At 38.1% G+C, this 22,988-nt stretch overlaps 2 protein-coding genes across 4 annotated transcripts in view; one reads left to right on the top strand and one right to left on the bottom strand.

Annotated features, from left to right (window-relative positions):
* LOC309658223 (uncharacterized protein) overlaps positions 1-11,366 on the top strand; it is a 184,892-nt gene extending 173,526 nt beyond the window's left edge. For all 3 annotated transcript variants that reach the window (XR_014262059.1, XM_082456626.1, XM_082456629.1), the window contains one exon: positions 11,252-11,366. The gene's annotated coding sequence lies outside the window, so the exon portion shown is untranslated. The remainder of the gene's footprint in view (positions 1-11,251) is intronic.
* The window catches only part of LOC309657053 (centrosomal protein of 78 kDa-like), a gene marked incomplete at its 3' end in the record, with an annotated part of 38,738 nt that continues 26,627 nt past the window's right edge, over positions 10,878-22,988 (bottom strand). The window contains exons 4-6 of the mRNA XM_082454015.1: positions 13,350-13,516; positions 12,356-12,527; positions 10,878-11,441 (exon numbers count right to left, since the gene is read on the bottom strand). Coding sequence (XP_082310141.1) covers positions 10,878-11,441; positions 12,356-12,527; positions 13,350-13,516 — 903 coding nt within the window. The remainder of the gene's footprint in view (positions 11,442-12,355; positions 12,528-13,349; positions 13,517-22,988) is intronic.

The raw sequence follows: 22,988 nt of genomic DNA on the forward strand, positions 1-22,988 counted from the left end.
TACCCAGCTTGAAGACTTATTATGAAGGTGCAGTAATCAAGACAGGGTGGTACTGGTGAAAGAACAAATAGATCAATGGAACAGAATAAAGAGCCCCAAAATAGACCCACATAAATACAGTCAACCGATCTTTGGCAAAAGAACAAAGGCAATACAAAGGAGCAAAGATAGTCTTTTCATCAAATAGTGCGGAAACAACTGGATGTCCATAGTAAAAAAAAAAAAAAAAAATCTAGACACAGACTTTATATCCTTCATAAAAATTAACTCAAAATGAACCACAGACCTAAATGTAAAACACAAAACTGTAAAACTTCCAGAAGATAACATAGGAGAAAACCTAGATGACCGTGGGTATGGCAGTGACTTTTAAAATATAACACCAAAGGCACAATCCATGAAAGAAAGAATTGATAAGCTAGACTTCATTAAAATAGAAAATTTCTGCTCTGTGAAAATCACTATCAAGATAATGAAAAGAAAAGCCACAGAGTGGGAGAAAACATTTGTAAAAGACACATCTTGTTAGGCTAAAGTGGCAACTTGCAAGCTTCTTACATGTGCAACTGGTGTAATTTATTTTGGTATGTAGTATGAGGTAGAGACTTTAGTTTTCAATGGGTGTGTAGTTTTCTAGGCATCAATTTTAAAGATTATACCTTGACTTTATCACAATCAAACTTCCCAGACATACTTAGAACTATTTGTGGATATTCTTTTCTGTTTAATTTGTATATGTGTTCATTCATGTAGTAATGGTACAATGTTTGAATTGTAGTGGCTTTATAGTTAAGTTATATAGCTGCCTGCTAATTAACAGATACTCGACTTCTAATAAAGTTTATTACTTGTACCTGAATGCCTCCAGATTATGTCCTTCATTCAGACTCTTTACTATTCACTCAATATAAATTCAGAGCTGATATACATTAAAAACTGAACTAAGGTGGCTAACATGTTTTAGTTTTCATCTATATTCCTAGATTTAAAATATGAGAAAGTAATAGAATGCAACATTTTAAAAAACCTCTAATGACTCACATTTTCTATCTCTAATTAAAACAGAATACCCTGTGGAATATCTTTGCATCATTTACCCGGTTTCATTAATTCTGGCTGCTGAAGTTAATTTAAATTCACTCTGGTAAAATGAGAGCTCAGTATAAGCTTTTAAGATACTCAGTGAGACTTACAAATAGTCATCTGCTAGATGGTAAACAGTAAACAGTCTTGTTTATTGCAAATAATCTTAGCCAATAAATGTTATTTAGGCTCCATTTAAGAATAAAGATGTTAATCTGAGATCACAAAACGATCTTTTTGTTAAAGCTAAAAGCAATTCTGCTTTAATTAGTTGCAAATGCAAATATTACCCAACTTCTTTCTCCTTCTTTGATAGTTGTATAGAAATAAAACGAAATATAAGAATGTAAGCCAGGGCTTCCCTGGTGGCGCAGTGGTTGAGAATCTGCCTGCCAATGCAGGGGACATGGGTTCGAGCCCTGGTCTGGGAAGATCCCACATGCCGCGGAGCAACTGGGCCCGTGAGCCACAACTACTGAGCCTGAGCGTCTGGAGCCTCTGCTCCGCAACAAGAGAGGCCGCGATACTGAGAGGCCCGCGCACCGCGATGAAGAGTGGCCCCCATTCGCTGCAACTGGAGAAAGCCCTCACACAGAAACAAAGACCCAACACAGCCAAAAATAAAAATAATAAATAAATAATAAATTAAAAAAAAAGAATGTAAGCCAAACCCACTACAAATGAAACTGCACTACAGGCCCAGTATCTTCAGTGATTTCTAGATGATTTCTATGCTCAAACCTTCATTCTATCCTCTTTTCCTAAACAGAATTGTTTTGTTTTGTTTTTTTGGGTTTTGAGTAACTTTTATTACACAAGGGATTCATATTCTTTATAGAGAAATCATGTAATCAAATAATCCAAAAATAGATTAAAGAGCAGCCATAATTCCACCTCTCAGATATATTATCACTGTATCTATTTTATAGTATAGCTTTCATATATATATTTTTAACATCTTTATTGGAGTATAATTGCTTTACAATGTTGTGTTAGTCTCTGCTGTATAACAGTGCCTCAGCCGTACGTATATATATATCCCCATATCCCCTCCTTTTTGCGTCTCCCTCCCACCCTCCCTATCCCACCCCTCTAGGTGGTCACAAAGCCCCGAGCTGATCTCCCTGTGCTATTTGGCTGCTTCCCACTAGCTATCTATTTTACATTTGGTAGTGTATATATGTCCATGCCACTCTCTCACTTCGTCCCAGCTTACCCTTCCCCCTCCCCATGTCCCTAAACAGAATTTTAAGAAGTTAGCCAAGATAAAATGAGAAACTGATTTAGCCTTAGGTCCCAAATTTACAGCTTCAATGATTTAGGAAAATTCCTTGACAGCTATACTGAGCCTCAGTTTTCACATTTGTAAAAGGGTGAGGATTAAAAAAACTGATACTTCTGGAAAGGCCTGTCATTCTGATTGGATATTTTTTAAATGTTAACTGAAATTTAAATGTATAAATTATAAAAAGAAGATGACAAATAGGCCTATTATCATTTTATTACCCTGGTGGTCCACTGATAGGAGAAGGGGCTTCTCTAAGTAGTTTACTTCATCCTGATTTCTGGACACTCCCTTCTTTAACCTGCTTTTGGATGCAGTGGGTGACATTCTGGCAAGTTTTATTCAATTTCTTTATGCCTTGATTTTAGGAAAGAAGAATAGTAGCTGTGCTGAGCTCTGCCAGGTCAGATAGAATTTTGGAGTATTCTCTTTCTCTCTCTTGTAGACAGCCACTGTCATTTGGTAAGCCATAAGCCTTCCTTTGCTTTGACTGTGGTTAGTGTGTTTGCTGGATTTCTAAAATATATTTTTAGTGTTTACTTGTTTAGATTGAAAAGATTGGGCTATATTTTTAGAAGTTTACCCCTTCTTTTTGGAAGGCCTTTTAAGTTGTGTTATTGCATGCAAGAGAGCTAACGAAATTCTGGACTCCATAGTTTCGTTTTTACCTTTTTTTTTTCTCAGACTTTGAACCAACAATGGCTAAGAATGAAAGGAACTCAGACCCAAATATTTTTTCCCTTGTAAAGCACAGAGAATATGGGAAAAAATGAAATTGGGAAATTGTTTTGCTCCTCTTCCTCCTCCTTGTTGGTCAGTTACCTTAATCGTCCACCTCACTTTGTATTTCTAGCCTGGCTTCAGAAAGACCTGAATTTGATGAACTACACACTGTTGGAGTAGTAGATTGCTAGAAGGAACCAAGATCCAGACAACCTTCAATGGTGGCTTCATGGAATTATATTCAAGAAGGATGGTCCAGCCAATTTCCTCACTTCCATTGTGAAAGGAGTTCCCTATTCCTAAGAAAATGGACCTATGTCCGACAGACACAGAAGATGGAGATTTATCCCAGTGTATTTATATATGTATATATATTAAAATTATATATATATGTATATATTTATATATATATAATGCCTAATGGAAATATCTCAGATGGTCTATGTTGTGTTTTTTCTTTAATTTTACTTATAAAATTGTGACCATTTTTTAACTCAAAAGAGGAGAACCTTAAAAATTAATTAAAAAGACATTCTCAGTAGTCTAAGGTTCAGAGTGACTTGGCAGAGAAAATTGCTGAATGGTTAGGTAACAGTGCTGGTATGCTTGGCTATTGTAACACTTTACATTTGAGTTTCTCTTCCTTGAAATTACAAGAAGTATATGACTCAAGAGAAAGATTGATAATTAGGAATATTCTGCTTGCTTTTTATATAGCCGAATGAAGAACACTTTGATTAATTATTTGGAGGTCATAGGAAGGAAACTTCATGATCTAACTTTTGAACAAGTAGTGTTGCAACACAAAGCTATGACTTCAAATTAAAAAGGAAATTTGAAATGACCTATTTCTTTTGGCATCTCAATCCAGAGATCTGTCAGTAAAATGAGTCACTTTTCAGTCAAATGGGTGGTCAGCAATATAATTTTTTATTGGGAAGCTGAAAGACACCATTGCCAATCAGAGCATCTGCAGTGTTAACATCTATATTTGAGCATCTTTCGTTTTCCCAAGGGGTGCACATGAGAAGAAGGAAGGCAGAGAAATGCACTTGAATAAAGCTTTTCAAGATGGATAGAACAGACAGCATTCCCAGAGGCAGGTCAAGTTCAACCCAAGAACAACTCTCTCAGTGCTTTCACAACTAGTTAAAATACAAGACCAGTAGTAACTCAGCTCTCAAATCACTGCTGAAATCAAGCAGAAGGTTGTTAATATTGATACGGTTAACATACATCAAATAGGATTACTGAATTTTCTGAATCCAAAAGTTCTCCACAGTGTTGACATTTCCTCACTGAACTCCCAGGATTGTTTGGTTTCAAAGGCTGTTGGGCTCAAGACGCATTTTGTTTTAAATAATCCTTCATAAAAAGTTCAGCTTTCAGTCTAATATGATTGAAACCCAGCTTGAGTGTGTTTTATAATGCACTGAACTGGAAAGACTATGGGCATTGAATTATTCAAAACATGGTAGGCGAAGGAGTGATATGCGGGGAGGACGTGATCAAAGAAATCAGTGAGACTTGATATGTCTTGTTATCTCATTTTACTTACCTGTTAGAACTCTTCCGAATATTAGAGGAAAGAAATCAATATCAATTTTCACCTGTCACGTTCCACACTTCAATTATTAACGAATGTCAAATTTAACCACAGTTTTCTGTACCACCTGCTCTGCAATAATATTTCTGAGCCTTTATTAAAAATGTAAAATTGTCATTGAATTTCCAAATATGATTCTGCAGTGGCTAATTCAGCTTGTTTTATTAATAAGCAAGTTCTGATGAGTAATACTAATTTAATACGCCTGCATGTAAGGTTAAAGTGTAAATTATTGCTGCCGAAGGTGATGAGATATGACTGCGATGTGGTGGTAGGGCACTCACCTTCCTGAACGAACCCTGCGAGCACACAGTTCTTGGGAGAAACCAGTACTTCATATAGTAGCAAATCTGATATTATTTTGCATGTCTCCTGTAGCAGTGGAATGCACACACACACACACACACACAAACATGATCATGGGTGAAAAAACACACATGCGCACCTTAGATGCTTGCATTAATTTCTGAATATAGTTCCCCGGAAAGAAAAAGCTTTACTGATGATTTGTATTTTTATAGTTTATTACTTTATCCATACTAAAACACTTCATGAAATCACTTCCTGTTTTGTTGTCCATGGAATCCTTTCAATTTTGAGATGCGAAATCGAAATCGAAATAATGATTATAGTCCTTGGCCATGAAAGACTTAAGTTACAGAGAGCCCGGTGACTGGAAGTCAGAGCTGCCACGGAATTATTCCCTGCTCAGGAGACCATTAGAATATCACTGTGTACCCACTTAAGGATAGAATGCTGCTATTGAGAAACTAGCTCTCTTTTATTTATGCTAAAAGGAGAGAACAGTAGGGGACCTTGGCTGTGTGATTGTATGAGACTTTCTCTGTTTTGTACAATAAGCCAAAAACTATACATGAAATAGCCTCGGGCCTTTTGTCTTTTGTACCCAGCTCTTTCCTGTATTGCTCCTGATCAATTACACTTAAATCAACAAGAGTTGCTTGAACATTTTGACAGGTGTGTTCCCCATACCCTGAAGCATTTTTAAAAGGTTACTGAGATAAAGCTATTTCAAAAAATACTCCCTCCAAATGTTTTCAGGGTGGCATCAATGAAAGTAACTTAGAGGAAAAAAACTCCACCTTGAGTTCCTGGCCTACCACTCTAAGGCCAGGCAAGCATAAACCTTCATAGCAAAACCTAAGTTTGCTCCCAGTTGAGAATTTGGTTTCCATGGTCTTATATAAAAAGTATATGGAGACTTTAATTCCCTATAAGCCCTTTCCAAAGAGTAAATACAGTTCATCATTCGTAAGAGATGATGAAAATTACAATTTTGTTGAATAGGTGGAATATATATTATATATAATATATATATTTATTTTTAATATATATATAAAATATATAAAGTTACTATTCAGAGTCCTAAAACATGGATTTTTCTTACTTACCAAGAATGAACAGTAACTTGATCTCTAAACACAATAAAGCACCTGGTCATAGCAGAATCATAACAAATATTTGATATCAGAATGAATTCACTGTTCAGGTGTAAAGAGGGAATACCTTCAGTTTTCCTCTTTCTTGTACCCCGTTATTGCATCCTGGACAGAGGGGATTTTCTTGATTTTAATCTAAAGGAGAAATGTTCACTTTGGTTAAGATGGAAATTGACAACCTCAGTAGGCAGAGGCACTGTTTTTATTTGGCTGAATTCCTGTTTCTAGTGATAATTCAAGGTGTAATAGGGTTTTCTCTGCCACTCCAAAATCTGAAAATGATCAGCATCTCAGCAGAGTTTCAGGACAGCCCATTACCTATTCTGTGGAAAGGATATTCAAAATACCATGCTTCATCAATGTCTTCTTTGACTTATTCATCAATGGACAACTACTGAGTTAAGACAGTGTCTTATCCTTGCTTCAAAAAAATAAAAACAAAAAACACCCACAAACACAAAAAAACTGTTAACGATGAAAACTTATTATGCCAGGACTTAGTATGGCCTGACGTGAAAATTTAGTTTCAGAGGCTTTTGTGAATATACCAAGGAAAGAGGACCTAGGTGTATCTTATTCCCACAGGCCGCCAATAAATATTTGCTAAACGGAGAAAAAATTAATATATAGTATTGGAGAGAACCTGACAGATGCTTAACATTATTGAGTGATAGCAATGCCCAAACTCATCTGTGATCAAACACTATGAAGTATCCTCCTAACGATAAACTGATTACAAATAAGAAGTGAAAATTCAATTATGGAGATACTTTCAGTTTCAGCCCTGATATGCAAAAAGCTTGGAAGTTGTCACTGTATCTTGTCCTTACAAGATAATGCTGTAAAAAATGAAAATCAATGACTTTTCTCAGACATGATTAATAAAACATGTAACTATGAAAGAATTTTAAAACTGTAATTATGTATGTGTATATATGTGTCTCTGAAAAATCTGTCAAAGAAAACTGAGGCTATCAGTATAAACTCATTTAACTTCTATCTCTTCTTACTTTTATTTCCTCACAAACTTACCAGTATCCATCCAACACGAAGGATACAAGTGAGTTTTATATACTGTGCAAGGTTTTTTTCTAATTCATATGTCCATGTTTCCCCAGTTCTCTAAATTATTATCTACATCTTCAGGATCTCCTTTATCAGTTTCTTCATTTCAACATATAAGATATAAGCCTGTCTCATTCTAAAAAGTTCTTTTTTGCTAATTATTTTCTCTTTTCATCCAAACTCCTTCAGAGCAGCCTATTCCCACTGTCTTCACTAGCCCCGCCTGGCCCCCACAGGCAGCCCTACACCCTCAATTTATCGCCATCTGGCTTTCTTGTCCACCACTTCACTGAACTGCTCTAAGGTCACTGGGGACCTAACTGCCCAAATCCAATGGACACTTACATTCTCTGAAGGATGACACTGTCATCTACTTCCTCCTTCTTGAAACTCTATCACCTCTCTCCTTCCCAGAATTCTTTCTCTGCTTATTACTTAAACGTTGTCAGTACTCACAATTCTCTGAAATCTCATCCATTTTCATGATTTTAATGACTGCTAAGTGCTGATGACATTCAAATTTTTATCTTTCCATGTCTTCACGTGCAGGTCCAGTTATCTACCAGTTTGTCTCCTGAATTCTACAGGTGCTTTAAAATTCTACATGTCCAGAACTAAAGTCTTTTCCCCAATTCAGTTCTTTATCCCCTATTTCCAAACTCAATGATACCACCTCCCAACCTTAGTCACACAGATGGGGGTTCAGCCTCCGCCTCCTACTTCTTCCTTACTTCCCAAGATCAAGTCTTGCTTGTAATTTCCTAAATAAAATTAGAACTTATTTCCTCCCTTCATCTATACCTTATTTCAGACCCCTTTCTATTACCTGGTCTAGAAGTTACCAAATTGCTGTTTGGTGGAACCAGTTGTTAGACACTTCTATTAAAAAAGGACTCTAAAGTCAAATAGCTTTGAGGATGGCTGTGTACCATACGCCTGCTGTGACGATCCAGAATGAACATTAGCCTACAGCAGCCCCGAGAAGCTGTACAGTAAAGAAACCTGATTACCTTTACTTAAGCTAGGTTCTCCCTACTGCCAGCCGATAAACCTTTCAGTAGGGACAGGAGAGGAGGTGGCAGCATGAAAGTCCGACTCGAAAATAAAAAACACTGCTCCTCAGAAGAGTGGGGCATAATTGTCTCCAGGCTTCTTCAGATTCCTCATCCATACTGACGTCAGTGGTCTAAAATGCCACCTGAACTTGTCCTTTCCATTCTTAGCTATTTTCTGAGGAAACCAGCTCCACGCACATGGATGGCTAAGACCCGCTCTCCTCCTCCTCGCTGCCTCCTTTAGGGGCGCTTGCCACTGCCTGGTGACACTGCACTGATGCGCCAGAGCCTGTGCCTGTGGCTCCGTAACACACCCCTCGCACACTCACAGCTCTGGACTTCCGCTGTCCTCTCTGCCTTGAGTGTCCTTGCCCTTCACCGGCTGACTCACCAGTTTTTCACGAGTCCTTTAAGACTTAGCTTAGGGACTGCCTCTTTCGATGACTTTTCTTTGCCTCACAGCTCCCCCTCTTCTTCCACAAACACTGATGAAACGCCCTGAATATGCCCGTCACAGCATGTCACGTGCAGGATGAGACATCTGCTGTGCGTCTTCCCCTCTCACTCCGCTGCTAAAGGGCCAACGCTACATCTTGCTCATTGTTTCGCTCCTCTAACACTCAATCCATGACTAACGAACTAACTAGTACTCTAGTAGTCCTCTTAGTAACAATCAGCCAGGAACTTCTAGAAGAAATCTGACACTCTAGCTTTTCTCTGATCTCACCTTTCAGTCTGATTGAACTAAAGACTTATCTGTGCATGTTTTACCAGGGAGACATAATTTAATCCAGAGATGTGTCATCACATACTCTTACATACTCTGCCGTTTAAAAATTCTGCTCAGATGGGGGAAGGAGACAGGTGTGCTTTCTGACAGCCCCACTGTTTTGCACTTCTACTGCTCACTGCTCACTGGCTGCTCTCTCGGTGCCTTCCTTAAACCCTTCTTCTCTTAACAAGGAAACAGGATAACAAAGTAATTAAGAGCCTGGGTTCTGCCTATCTGTGAAACAGAAACATAACCAAGGATATAGAGAATAGACTGGTGGTTGCCAAGGGGGAGGGGGTGGGAGAGGGTTGGATTGGGAGTTTAGGATTAGCAGATGCAAACTGGTGTATATACAGGATGGATAAACAAAAAGGTCCTACATGGGACTTCCCTGGTGGTGCAGTGGTTAAGAATATGCCGGCCAATGCAGGGGACACGGGTTCGAGCCCTGGTCTGGGAAGATCCCACATGCTGCGGAGCAACTAAGCCCGTGCGCCACAACTACTGAGCCTGTGCTCTAGAGCCTGCGAGTCACAACTACTGAAGCCCGTGTGCCACAACTACTGAAGTCCATGCACCTAGAGCCCGTGCTCCGCAACAAGAGAAGCCACCACAATGAGAAGCCCGCTCACCACAACTAGAGAAAGCCCGCGTGTAGCAACGAAGACCCAATGCAGCCAAAAATAAAAAATTAAATAAATACATTTATTTTAAAAAAGTGGATGTATTTAAAGAAAACCAAAAAGGTCCTACTGTATAGCACAGGGAACTATATTCAATATCCTGTGATAAACCATAATGGAAAAGAATATGAAAAAGAATGTATATAAATGTATAACTGAGTCACTTTCCTGTACAGCAGTAATTAACACAACACTGTAATTCTACTATACGTCAATAAAAAATAAAATTTAAAACAACTGCCATAAAAATAATCACATAAGGGGGACTTCCCTGGTGGTCCAGCGGTTAAGACTTCGCCTTCCAATGGAGGGGGTGAGGGTTCGATCCCTGGTCAGGGAGCTAAGATCCCACATGCCTTGCAGCCAAAAAACCAAAACATAAAACAGAAGCAATACTGTAACAAATTCAATAAAGACTTTAAAAATAGTCGACATCAAAAAAAATCTTTAAAACACAATCACATAAATCAGAAACAAATGAAACATAATAAAGTCCATACATTAAAAAAAAAGAGCATGGGTTCTGCTCACATCCCAGCTTACCACTTACTTATATCTGTGTAATTCTGGGTAACTCACATAATGTCTCCTCAGACTCCTCATCTATAAAATGGGGATGGTAATAGTTCCCTACCTCATAGTGTTGCTGTAATCCGTAAACACTGTTAAGTGCCTTGGTAAATGTTTGATGCTCTCTGGTTATTGTGAATTAAAATATGTCAATGGCTTCTGGCCATATGATTCATAATAGTTTGACATTTAACCAAATGGTAAAACTATTCCATTTATTATTCCCATCTCTTTTTACCCCTTACCCTGTTGTGTTGTTTATGTTTACTCCCACCACAGAGTGTTAGTTCCAGGAGAGTAAAGGCTTTATTTTGTTCACTGTTGAAAGCAGTAGCACTCAGAAAAGTACGGTACATATGAAGCCCTCAGTAAACACTAGCTGAATGAATGGTGCAAACTCTCACAAGGAAAAATACACCAAAACTTTCATTATAATAAAAAAGCATAGATAAATCTTTCTCTAATGGCTTCCAGTCAAGTATTTTAAAACACCATATGCTATAATAAAAACATAAGTAATTTATTAAAATTTGAAGGCAAAAACATAATTTTAAAAGATTTTAAAAGATTTAGACCTATGTTAGGTGTGATGGAGTATGGATGCTTTCTTGAAATTCACAATCAGATCCACGAGTATCACTTTCAGAATGTTCTAGTAGATTGAGTTTACTTTTAGTTGTCTTTGATGAAACAGTCACTATTCTACTCTCTTTCTTAACAAAAATGTGTTTTTTCAAAGACTCACTTCTAATTGGTTCATTAAGCAAATAATTATTTTGCCCAATTCCTTTGCTTTTCTGCTTTACAGGTGAGTCAGAGCAGGAATGCAGGTCCTTCCCAGGTTGTTTCTTAGCAGAGTATTTTTTGGTATATTCACCTGCTTTGCTCATTTTCTCTGAAGAAGACTTGCTATTTCTAGATAATTCCTCTTCTTTTCTGTGACTTCCAGTTCCAGAAATGACGTCTGCTGAAGGAGAACATGTTCTAGCAATGAAATCTTCAAAAGGCTCCTGCCGCTGCTCTGTGACTGGGACCCCCAGGTTGTCTTTGGAAGTTTCTAAGGCCTGCTGAGTAGAGACTGGGACATGGAAGGAGTCGAGAGGCAAAGGAGTCCCAGCATCACCTGTAATTTTCTGAAACTGGAGGGAAAGACAAAAGACAAGACAAAAATTCAGTGATGAACAAAGCCAACCATTAAAAAGTAGAGTTCAAAACTTCAATGTTATTCTGTGATCTTATTATTAACATAGTAATTGATTATTCAGAAGATTTCAGAGCCAGTTTTTTTCTAATTCTATCTTGCCAAGTGATTCTCAACTTAACCTAGCTATATCCAAGGCTATGTCCGCTACATTTTCAGACTTTGGTGATTGGGGTAGTTATTACCCATTTCCTTTCCCTCACTAAAAATGAAACCCTACTCTGTAAGAAAATTAATTTCTTTTCTATCCTCCAGGCACATGTAAACAGTATATAGTTTGTGACCAGACTGTGTTCTCAAGCTGTCAGTTCCCAAGACCAGTCTGAGATTGGCTGTGGTGGGCAAAGGGGGCTCCAAGTAAGGCTAGAGGAAAAGCTGACAGGTTTCCCCTCCCATTCCCATGACCAGGTGAGTCATTATAATATCTTACGTATTAGCTATGTCAAGATTACTTATTTTAAAAATTCTATCAGTACGTGTACCTTCATTAGTGTTCCTTCATTATAAGCTGACTGCATACAAATAGAAACCTAGATAAAATATGAATAGAATAGACATTTATACAATTTAAAATCTGGAATATTTTCTGTAATGTTTTCTTTCTTCATTAAGGAGAGTTTGCTTTAACTCATAAATTTTCTAAAGAACTTCCAGTTTTCTTATGTACAGCAATACAGTATCATGAAATGGGCCCACATTTACTAATCTCAGATTTGGAGAGGACTCCACAGTCTTCTAGCTCCCAAGCATGTGAACTATTAGAGACTGACCATTATTATTTTCTCTCTGACTTGGTCATTTCCTTTTTGCTAATCACTCTTAGAATCATTAAGTGCTGTCCTGTCCACTTACTTGGAGATTTTGCGTTTGTACTGGGGCACTCTGCTTTGATTCTGATTTTTCTTCTTCAAGTGCCTTCTTTTCTTCTTTAGGTGGACTGCTAACAGTAGAATTCATCTGGGGACGACCTAGTAAATGAAAATCTGACTGATCTATAGCAGCCATTGTGGCCAGCTGCCCAAGCCTGGACCAGAGGAGGAAAGGAGAAAAGACAAAGGTTATTATAATCACATAAGAGCAGTTTAGATTTCCCCAGACCTACAATCATGAAATACTTCTAAAATCTTAAAAGCCAACATCCTACTCCAGACTACAAGCCTCTCTCTCCCCCAAATTCTTAGCCCTTTCCAGATTCATCCTCTAGGAGACATCCCACTGTCTCACTAGCAGCTTCAACAAGTACCACGCACCTCGTCCACTGTCTGTCACACCTCCATTCCCACACTTCTTTACCACCTTTCTCCAGTTTCCAAGAATGTGTTTGTGCCTTCCTTCCCAACACCAGTTCATTCACTGACAAAACACCACTCCATCAACTATCAATCTCTACTTCCCTCTTTCAGCAAAATTGCTCCCGGTTGAGAACCACTGGCCTATATCTTCCCTGAAGATTAATAATAATTTTTATGTCTAAGACAAAAATAACTTTAATTCAAACTTATCAAACAAGCAAAATAAATGAAAGATAGGAAAATTCTTATCCATTCCCGAGTATTTTCGATGAAAACTGCCTTCAATTTAGTCTTTACAAAAAACTATACCTACTAATTACTCTGTCTACAGGTTACTCTTTTATAATGGGCTCCCCACTCTACCAAAGCAGGCTGCCCTATTTGCATTTCTCAAAAAATTTAATTCCTCATTTTAAAACGTCAACTATATTACCTATAATTACACTAAATTTGGCTAAATATGGCCACGTAAGTGATGAAAATTGCTCCAGTTCCTCAGCAAACTACCATTATAGTTGCAAAGAGAAGAACGCCATGAAGCGAAATGAACTAACCCAGCATCTTTAAGGAGATCCAAGAAAGCATGGAACTTCTGAAAAGAATTCTCAGTGCTGCCCAAAACACCTTCATCATCCAGGATCATGCTTGTCAATGAGTGGGCATGAAGGCCTTCAGACAAAGAGAATTTTATATTTCTTAACTGGGCATTTTCATGTTCCAGCTATAAAAGAAGACTGAAAATGTCTGACATGCTTTTTTCTCATTGTCATCAAAAGTAGTCTTGTCTAGTTTCAAGGAACAAAACTAAAACACTCAAAATGTAATTAATCTGTAATTAACCTAACTCTCCACCAGTAAAGACAGAGACCATATCACACAATAACCAAAACCCCCAGGCACCCAACAAAGTTTCCTATATAACACTTAGGTGGTATATCAATAAACCAAAGTTGTCGTTTTATTAATGATATTTCACAAAAGATCACATTTCTAACTGGTTCAATTCATAATGGAGCCTCATTCCACATTAGAAAATTACCTGCTTTAAGTTTCCCTTAAATTAGAAAGTGAATTATAGAGTCTGATTTGAACAAAACATATTACAACTCTGCTGAATGTTAAGAATTAACTTTAGCGAGCAAAATATCTAATGCTTACGTTTAAAAGTCCTAAATCGTACCCAACCCAATTTATTAAATGTACGATCACCAATATTTTCTTTGGCTTCTTGAAAATATTCACTCCCGTGCATTCTTCCCCTTCCGCTCATCACCTATGCACTTAAAACCCCCTATAAGCTCAACTCTAGTATTTCTCAGAAAGGCTGTTATGTTCATGAGGCCCCTTTTGCCTTATATAAGCAGGTGCTCCACATTTATTGAATGAGTGTCCGCCAATCCAATGGATGCACTTTGAAAAATTCCTCCCTACGTTCAACCTATGATAAAGTATATTTAGATGGAACTTTTTAGATTATGCCCTGCTTTCATGCACATTACCTAATGTAATTCTTATAGTATATATTTTCATCTTGCATTGCATTCGTACAAGTTTTCCAATATCTTAAATTTATTTAAATGATTCACTTTCCTAATTCATTGCCAGGAGAGTCTCATCATGTCTTTTATGCTACTGTATATACAGTATATGCACAAAAAGTGCTTTCTTGAATCAAAGAATCATGAACAGAAAATAAGCTAGTGTCATATGAAAGCACACACACACACACACACACAAAACGAGATTTTCACATTTTTAAAAACATGCTTTCTGGAATATAGATCATATGATCACTAAATACCAGTAAATGCAAAAGTCCATATGATACAACCAATTTGCAACATATTACAGTTTTAAAGTTTACAAACTATGTGTGTATGGCTTAAAATCAAATCAAAATAAAACGAAAACACTCTCAAAAGTATTAGAAATTGTTTGCCTCATTGACTCATTTATCAGCCTTAAGTCTTATTACTCTCTCCTCCTTTAACTGCTTTAGGCACTCCTCCAGTTTTTCCTAAACAAACAGAGTAAATATTATAACTAATTCGTAGTATAATATCCAAAAGCCTTTCCAGCTGTAGGACTCATCAGGATTTAGGGGCAGAGCCAGAAGTGAACTCAGGTTTTAGTCTGCTACTGGTAATATCATACCATGCTAGTGAAACGAATTATCAAAATCTATCAAATTAGCATAGTAAAGATTTATTTAAATTCCACTTTTTCCAACATAAATTTGTGGCAGCCCACCATAAAAGGCATATGCGTATAACATAGCAAGTCATAAATAAATAGTTAAGACCAAGAAAGAAAACTTCTATTTTTATTTGTGGGTCTCTTTATAGTAGGAAGTCCTATTAATGAACATGCTTAATATACCTGAATTGCATAATTGCAGATTCAAAAGCATTCTTTTAAAAAGTAATCACTTTTAAAGCAAGTTACAGTCAAGCACTGTTCCTGGAGTTCCCTGGGCATTAAATAATCTAATCATCAAAACCCTGAGGGGGCTTCCCTGGTGGTGCAGTGGTTAAGAATCCGCCTGCCAGTGCAGGGGACACGGGCTCGAGCCCTAGTCCGGGAAGATCCCACGTGCCGCGGAGCAACTAAGTCCGTGCGCCACGACTACTGAGCCTACACTCTAGAGCTCCTGTGTCACAACTACTGAAGCCTGCGCGCCTAGAGCCCGTGCTCCGCAACAAGAGAAATCACCGCAATGAGAAGCCCACACACCACCAGGAAGAGTAGCCCCCGCTCGACGCAACTAGAGAAAGCCCGTGAGCAGTATCAAACACCCAGCGCAGCCAAAAATAAATAAATAAAATTAATTTATTACAAAAAAAAAAAAACCCTACGAGGAAAGAACAATCACTAACTCCATGTTATTTTACAGATGAGGGAAACAGAGGCAGAGAAGTAAAGTAGAGCAGCACAGCCAAGGTGACACCACTAAGTAACAGAGCCACACTGTGGACTCAGGAAGCTGGGTGCCATTCCTGTTCACGGAGGTGGTAGTCTTCCCATGCACCAAAGCCAATCAAATAAAATGAACACTGATAAACTCTCTTAGGAGTTTTAGGAACTAAGACACTTCGGTCCTTGAAGTGGGGACACTGCTTGCAATAGGCAGAATTCTAACAGAGCCCCTAAGACTCCTACTTACTGAAGTACACAAACCTTCCACTTAAACAATCAAACCCTAAATCTGGGTGCTGTAGTGAAGGGATTTTGCAGACGGAATTAAGATTCAAAATCAGTTGATTTTTTAAGATAGGGAGATTATTCTAGGTGGATGTGACCTACTCAGGCACCCCACGAAAAGGACTTGAACTCTTCCTGAATTGAAGTACAAAAGGGACAAGAGGGAGATTCTCCATTGCTGGCTCTGAAGAAGTCCAATGCTGCGGCAGGGAAGGCAAGCGAGAGGCCTCTAGGAGCTGAGACCGTCCCCCGACTGACAGCCAGCAAGGAAATGGGGACCTCTGTCCTGCAACTGCAGAATCTGAATTATGCCAACAAGCCGAAGAAGCTTGGAGGCATTCTTTCCCAGAGCCTCTGGATGCTAACACAGCCAGACTGACATCTTGATTTCAGCTCCGTGACCCACACAAACTATGGTGAACATCCAACGTTTGGGGCTCAATGTTTACACTTAAATTTCACGTGCTTTAACACTCTCAGGAGGGAACCCACATGTTCCCATGTGTATCTGAGCAGGAAACCCAGTCACGCTGTGCCTGGACTTCTGACCTGCAGAACTGTGAGCTAGTCAAATAGGTATTGTTTTCAGTCAGTGAGAGTGTAGTAGAAGAATTAATATTCAACTCAACCTCCAGGTTCGTGGACAAAATAAATGATTGTCATTGTTTTGGGCCACTGTTTCGGGGTGGTTTCTTATGCAGCGATAAACAATCAGAATACCTATACTTATGAAAACAGTAAGGTATATTTATACATTTTAACTGCTTTGAACAATCACTTAAAGAATGAGGAACTCTATTATATGCCGTCATTGGGAGAGGAACTGGCATCACTTTCTGGAGAGTAGCTTTTGGTACCTAACAACAATCCTACATCAGGAGTTTACCCTAAGGAAATCAAAGATGTGGGCAAAGATTTATCTACCAACACGATATCATAAGATTGTTTATTTATAACCAAGCCCTAGAAGAAAGCTAAGAGCCTCCAAATTGGGATTGGTTTCAATAAAAACAGCTCACCGTATGAAGGAATGCGCTGTGAAGCCACTAAGAAAAGAATGACAAGAGGTCTCAACCAAAGTTTATGAACGGGCTTCAGGAGTTCTACATTCAAAATATATCTGTGCGTTTCTCCTGGGAGATGATGCATAAGCTTAATCAAATTCTCTGATGTAGAAGAGTATTTAGTGACATGGCAAAATATTTTTGAAACTTTTTTAAGACAAAAGAGCAGATTAGGTGTGTGTACATGCAGAAGTGGCTTTTATTTCCCTCAATAAGTTGTTCACTGTTTTCAAAGATTTGCTCAATGAACATATATTTTTATATTCAGAACATGTTTAAAAAATTGAGAATCTAAGAACTTCAAATTCTTTAATGTTTCATTACTAAAGCCAGTCAAGTTTTCAATGGGGAAAAAGGGAAAAAAATTGCAAAATTCCTCTACTTTTAATATAATGGTTTAATCAATCTTCTAAAACTGATTTCAAAGAAATTCTAAACAAATAAGCAAACAAACAAAAATCCCTCACCACAGTCAGAGGAAAGTAGACTAAAATTCCTGACTGGTTCTAAATAGCACATCAAAGTGCAATTACATGAAATAGTTTCTCCCTCTAATGGAGGGAATTAGAACACAGTGTGAAATTTTTGTGAAAAAGTGTACCCCTCTCCTACAAAGTATTAATAATTCATGTCCCTTACGTGGAAATATGGAACCAAAAAAGTTAGAAAGTAAAATTGCTTGATATTCTATTACTTAAGTAAGACTAATGATAAGGCTTTGGAATAATTTTCCTTCCTGTCATCTGCTCTCCTTCATCCCTTCTGTACACTGGCTAGGGTGATTTATCTGTGACAAAGCTCCCATCATATTGGATATCAAATTTTATGTTCAACTTTTCTCCACTTAACATTGAAATCAATCATTTCTCATATAATCAGGGGATTCATAACCTTGATTTTTTTTTTGTGGGCTACAAAATATTGCACTGAGTGGGTTTACTGGTTAACCATTTTACACATTTAAATTCCTTCTAACTTTTCAATATTATAAGACAAAATAACCGTTTTTATGCATGAAGGCTTTTTTCCATATTGAGAATAACATTCTTACAATAAATGCACAAAAATGAGTTTGAGATCAAAGCAAATGAATATTTTTAAGGCTCTGAGGTACCTATCTCCAAACCGCTTTCCAAAAGATTTCTGAGATTTTATACTGCCATCAGCGATGTATCACTTGGTATATAACCTCTACTATAACTGTTGGCTTACTTCCTCACCTAGAGTGCAAGTTATTTGAAGATAGGGGGTGTATTTTATTAAGTGTTTATCCCCAGCACCTGTGCCTAGCACAACGTAGACGGTCAATAAATAATTGCTTAATAAGGAAAATCCCTACCAATACAAGATGTACGTGTGTGAAAGACAGACTGTGTGTTTTTCTCTAACTGGATAGATGAAAACTTGTCGTCTTCTTTAATGTGCAATTTTTTGGCTTATAATTAGTAATTACATTTCTCTTTTATATTATATTGTAAAAATTCAGATTCTCTGAGGCAAATGGGCCTGGCACTACCCATTAGCTATATAACCTTGGACAAGTTCTATAACTCTAGGCCTCAACTTCCTCATCTATAAAATGGAGATAAGCTCCCATATCACAGAGCTCTTGTGAGGATTACATGAGTTAAAACACATATAAAATTAGAAGAGTGCTTGGTACACAGCATATGTTCAATTAATGCTGAATGAATGAACATGTGAATGCAAGCAGTAGTGAAGGGCTTAAAATGAAATAGTCTCATCCCACTCCCACATCCAGCACTCAAGAAGCGACCGATTCTGTACACAGGTTTTTAATTGTAAAATAGTCTCATCCCACTCCCACGTCCAGCACTCAAGAAGCGACCGATTCTGTACACAGGTTTTTAATTGTAAAATACGATATGTGTACTGAGAAGTGCACAGGACAAAACTGTCCATGTGACAAATCAAAAGAGAATACTTACATAACCACTACTCGAATCTGAAAGTATTGATACTTGTCAGCATCTCAAAAACCCCCCATATCGTTTTCTCATCACAAGCTCCTTCCCTCTTCCCGGTTAAACACCATCCTCATTTCTGAAAATCATTTCCTTTAACCTGCATGCATCCCTAACAAAAGAGTTTAGTTTTGTCAACATCTAACTTTATGTAGAGGATCATAGTATATGAAGTCTTTTCTATCTTATTTCTTTCACTCAACATTGGTTTAAAAGATTCATCCACATTGCAGCCTGTAGCTCTAGTTCATTCAGTTTTATTGCTTGATAGTTTTCCCACTGTATGAATACACATAATTTATTTAATTTTTGACTCTTGATGGACATTTGGGTTGTTTTCAGTTTGTGCTAATGCAAATCATGGACAGGAATCCTGCTGTACCGGTTATTCTGGTGCATTTACACAGGGCGGGGGTGAGGGCTGCTGGGTCACAGGCTATTTATATACCTTCAGTTGATGGAGAGTGCTAAATGCTTTCCAAAGTAGTTGTGTCGATTTATACTCCAGTATAAGCAGGGTAGAAGATTCCCATAGTACTCCAGGTCTACAATACCTGATACTACCAGACTTTATTTATGTATTTGTCAATCTGATTGGCATGTAGTTTCATTGGTTTTGACTCACTTTTCTCTTATTACTTAATGAAGTCGTATACTTTTCTGTGTTTACTGGCTGTTTGGATTTCCTTTTTTATGAGGTTGACGTCAACTATTGTTATTTTTTATTCTTATTTTTTTAACTATTATTTATTTATTTTTGGCTGTGTTGGGTCTTCGTTGCTGCGTGTAGGCTTTCTCTAGTTGCGGTGAGCGGGGGCTACACTTCATTGCAGTGGCTTCTCTTGTCGTGGAGCACAGGATCTAGGCACGAGGGCTTCAGTAGTTGCGGCACGTGGGCTCAGTAGTTGTGGCTCGCAGGCTCTAGAGCGCAGGCTGCGTAGTTGTGGCGCACGGGCTTCATCGCTCCGTGGCATGTGGGATCTTCCTGGACCAGGGCTCGAACCTGTGTCCCCTGCCTTGGCAGGCAGATTCTTAACCACTGCGCCACCAGGGAGGTCCAACTGTTGTTATTTTGAATTCTTCTCCATTTCCAAGTAATACTCTTACATGACTATTTTCTGACTAAATTTGAGGCATTATCTGTTCACTTTCTGATTTACTAAGTAAGGGTTTAGTTCCTTTACACTCTTTCCTATGTCCACACTGCTCAGTAAAGTTATGTCATCATTAGTTATTCCACTGCTCATGATCTCTTTGACTTGTAGTGATATACTTAAAAACCTACATTGTTGATCCACTATAAACTCTCTCATCGTCACGCTTTGTAAAATGAGGACATTCATACCATCTTCCCTTTTTTCTACCTCCTGTCTACCTTCCAAACCTAGCTTTTACGTTGTCAAAGTTGAAATTTATATTCTGTTCTATGTGCAGTTAAATCTTCTGTTATTTGAGAGTCAGTAGGGAGTAAGGTTTAAGAGAACAGGCAGAGAGCCTAAACTCAAAGCCTCGATCCAACCCTAAATTCGGTACAGCCTGGGCAAGTTCCTTCCCTGTCTTAGCATCCTTCTCTCAAAAGTGGGAATGATATTAGCACCAACCTCATAAGGCTATTCAGAGGATTAAATGAGTTAATATATGCAAAAACACTTAGAGCCTAATATATACTAAGTACATACTACTACACAATACATTTCAGTACATACCAAGTTAATACTAATACATACTAAGTATAGTTTAGGTTAGTTATTTGTTATTACATGCAAGTTGACAATAAAAGCTGCCAACCAAGACAGTATTGCCATTATTACAATTAAATTAATATTGCCCACTGCAGATGTACTGTGTCTCTGTGTATAGACTACACCTCGTTCCATACTGTGTCAGTGTCACTGCCCTCGTGCAGGGTGACCACATACCCCAAGCCGCCGTGGGCTGTTCCAGTTTATACCTGTTGTCCTGATGTTACAGCATTAGAGCGCCTCCTTACACTATTGAAGTGTAAGGAGTTTGGACAAGTTCTGGTTTGGACAACAAATTAGATAGGTGGTCATTACTCCTGTGTGTCACTGAAAACGGGGACATCTATAGTGTCAAGTTTAAGTGGATTCTTCTCTTCCTCACCAATAGTAGGTTAAAAATCAACCATAGTTTAGTTTGCTTCATGTTTATGTCAGTATAGCCTTTTCTCCTCTGGAGTTCAAGTTCCTTCTCCTCTTCCTCTCCCTCCTCCCTTCCAACAGTGCCTAATACCTAGTAAGTACAATATGCCTCAAGGTGTTTCTAAGCTCTCAATCACACAATCAATGGAAGCCTCTCCAATCTAGACTAGCTGCTCTCTGCACTGAATCCCCTATTACCTTCCTTCTTGGTTTATTGCCTCATTTTGCTGGATTATTTCTATAAATAGCTTAAGGTGTAGCACAGGAGGTAAATTTTTCAAATTTCTTTGTGTACAAAATATCTCATTCAGCCTCCACTTATGACTGATAGTTTGGCTGGATACAAAACCCTAGGGTGAAAATTATGTGCTGGAAAAATTTGGAGGTATCTTTCTCATGCCTTCCAGCATCCATGGTGCTGATGACAAGTATGATAAAGTCAGATTTTAACTTTTTTTTTTTTAGGTGACCAGTATTTTTCTCTCTGGAATGGATGTATCCTCTCAGTATTTTATTCTATTTTAATTTATTTTTTCAGTATTTTAAAGTTTCACAATGAAGGGTGCCTAGGTATGAGTCTATTCTTGTTCATCTTGCTCAAAACTTGAGTAACGATTTTCAATCTGAGGCCTGATGTCTACTTTCAGCTGTGGGGAATTTTGTTGCCCTTTGACAGCTTCCCTCCATTTTTTGTCTGGGTCTGCCGTTTCTAATGGTAACATGTTGGATCTCCCAGATGCAGCCTCTCTAACATATGGCTATCACATTTTCCATTGTGTCGTTCTTTTTTATATACTGAGAAATTTTTAAAATTCCTACTGAATATATTTCAGCAACCATATTTTCATATCCAAGACACCTCTCTTGCTTTCTGACCATTCTCTTTTTAATTAACACCCTAGTCTTATTTTATAGTTGCTAGCTCTTTTTAAACCTCTCTCAGGATACTAATTAGGGTTTTTGCTTAAATTATTTTGTTCCCTAAATTGTCCCCAGTCCTACCAGGATATGTTTTCACTCTTTTCCCCCCTCTCTCATGTTGTAAGCTTTACTCAACTATCAGGCAAATGACAGTTATTTTCTATTTAAGAATGAGCGCAGAAAGCTCCCTGAAGTCAACGATTGATTGGCTTCTTATGCAGGAAGAAGTGGGGAGTGACTGTAATAGGATCCCCCCCAAACACTCTTTTCTAGGGTGTAAAAACTCACACTAGCTGCCCTAGTTCTCCCCAGTTTCACTGTTTTCAAACTTAAAATCATCTCACTTCAGGAGCGTGAGGGCGGGGCTGGGAGTCCACTGCTCCAAACACAACCCTTCAATGAGCTCCCCTATTTCAGTCACACTTTTAACTAACTCCACCCTCTCTCCTACATGCGCATCAAAGCATGAAGCTACTTCTGCAGGTGGGGTCAGAATCCTCCTCAGTTGCTGGTGGTACCTGTGCATATTCTAGGTGATGCTTTTCCTCTGTTCTACTGCTTCAGTTTCACACTCTTCCATGTGTCTTCTCTCTTTCAAAACTATGTTGAAATCTCTTGACTGTTGTTGGCTTATGTACTTAAACACTTTGATACCATCCTTGTAGTGTCTTGTCAAAACGGAGAAGAGCTGCAATGGTTCTCAGTGCATTCTGAATCTGCTATTCTGTGGTCCCCGTGTTTAAAGTTCTTGGTCTTCCCCAGTCTATCACTGCTTTTAGAAATACAATCTCCTGTTCTACTCATGAAGGAAATGAATACAACACATCTAAAATGACAAGGAATGCGGGTTAGATGCTCTA

This window comes from Balaenoptera physalus (genome assembly GCF_965194825.1).
Source record: "Balaenoptera physalus genome assembly, chromosome: 3".
Classification (NCBI taxonomy): domain Eukaryota; kingdom Metazoa; phylum Chordata; class Mammalia; order Artiodactyla; family Balaenopteridae; genus Balaenoptera; species Balaenoptera physalus.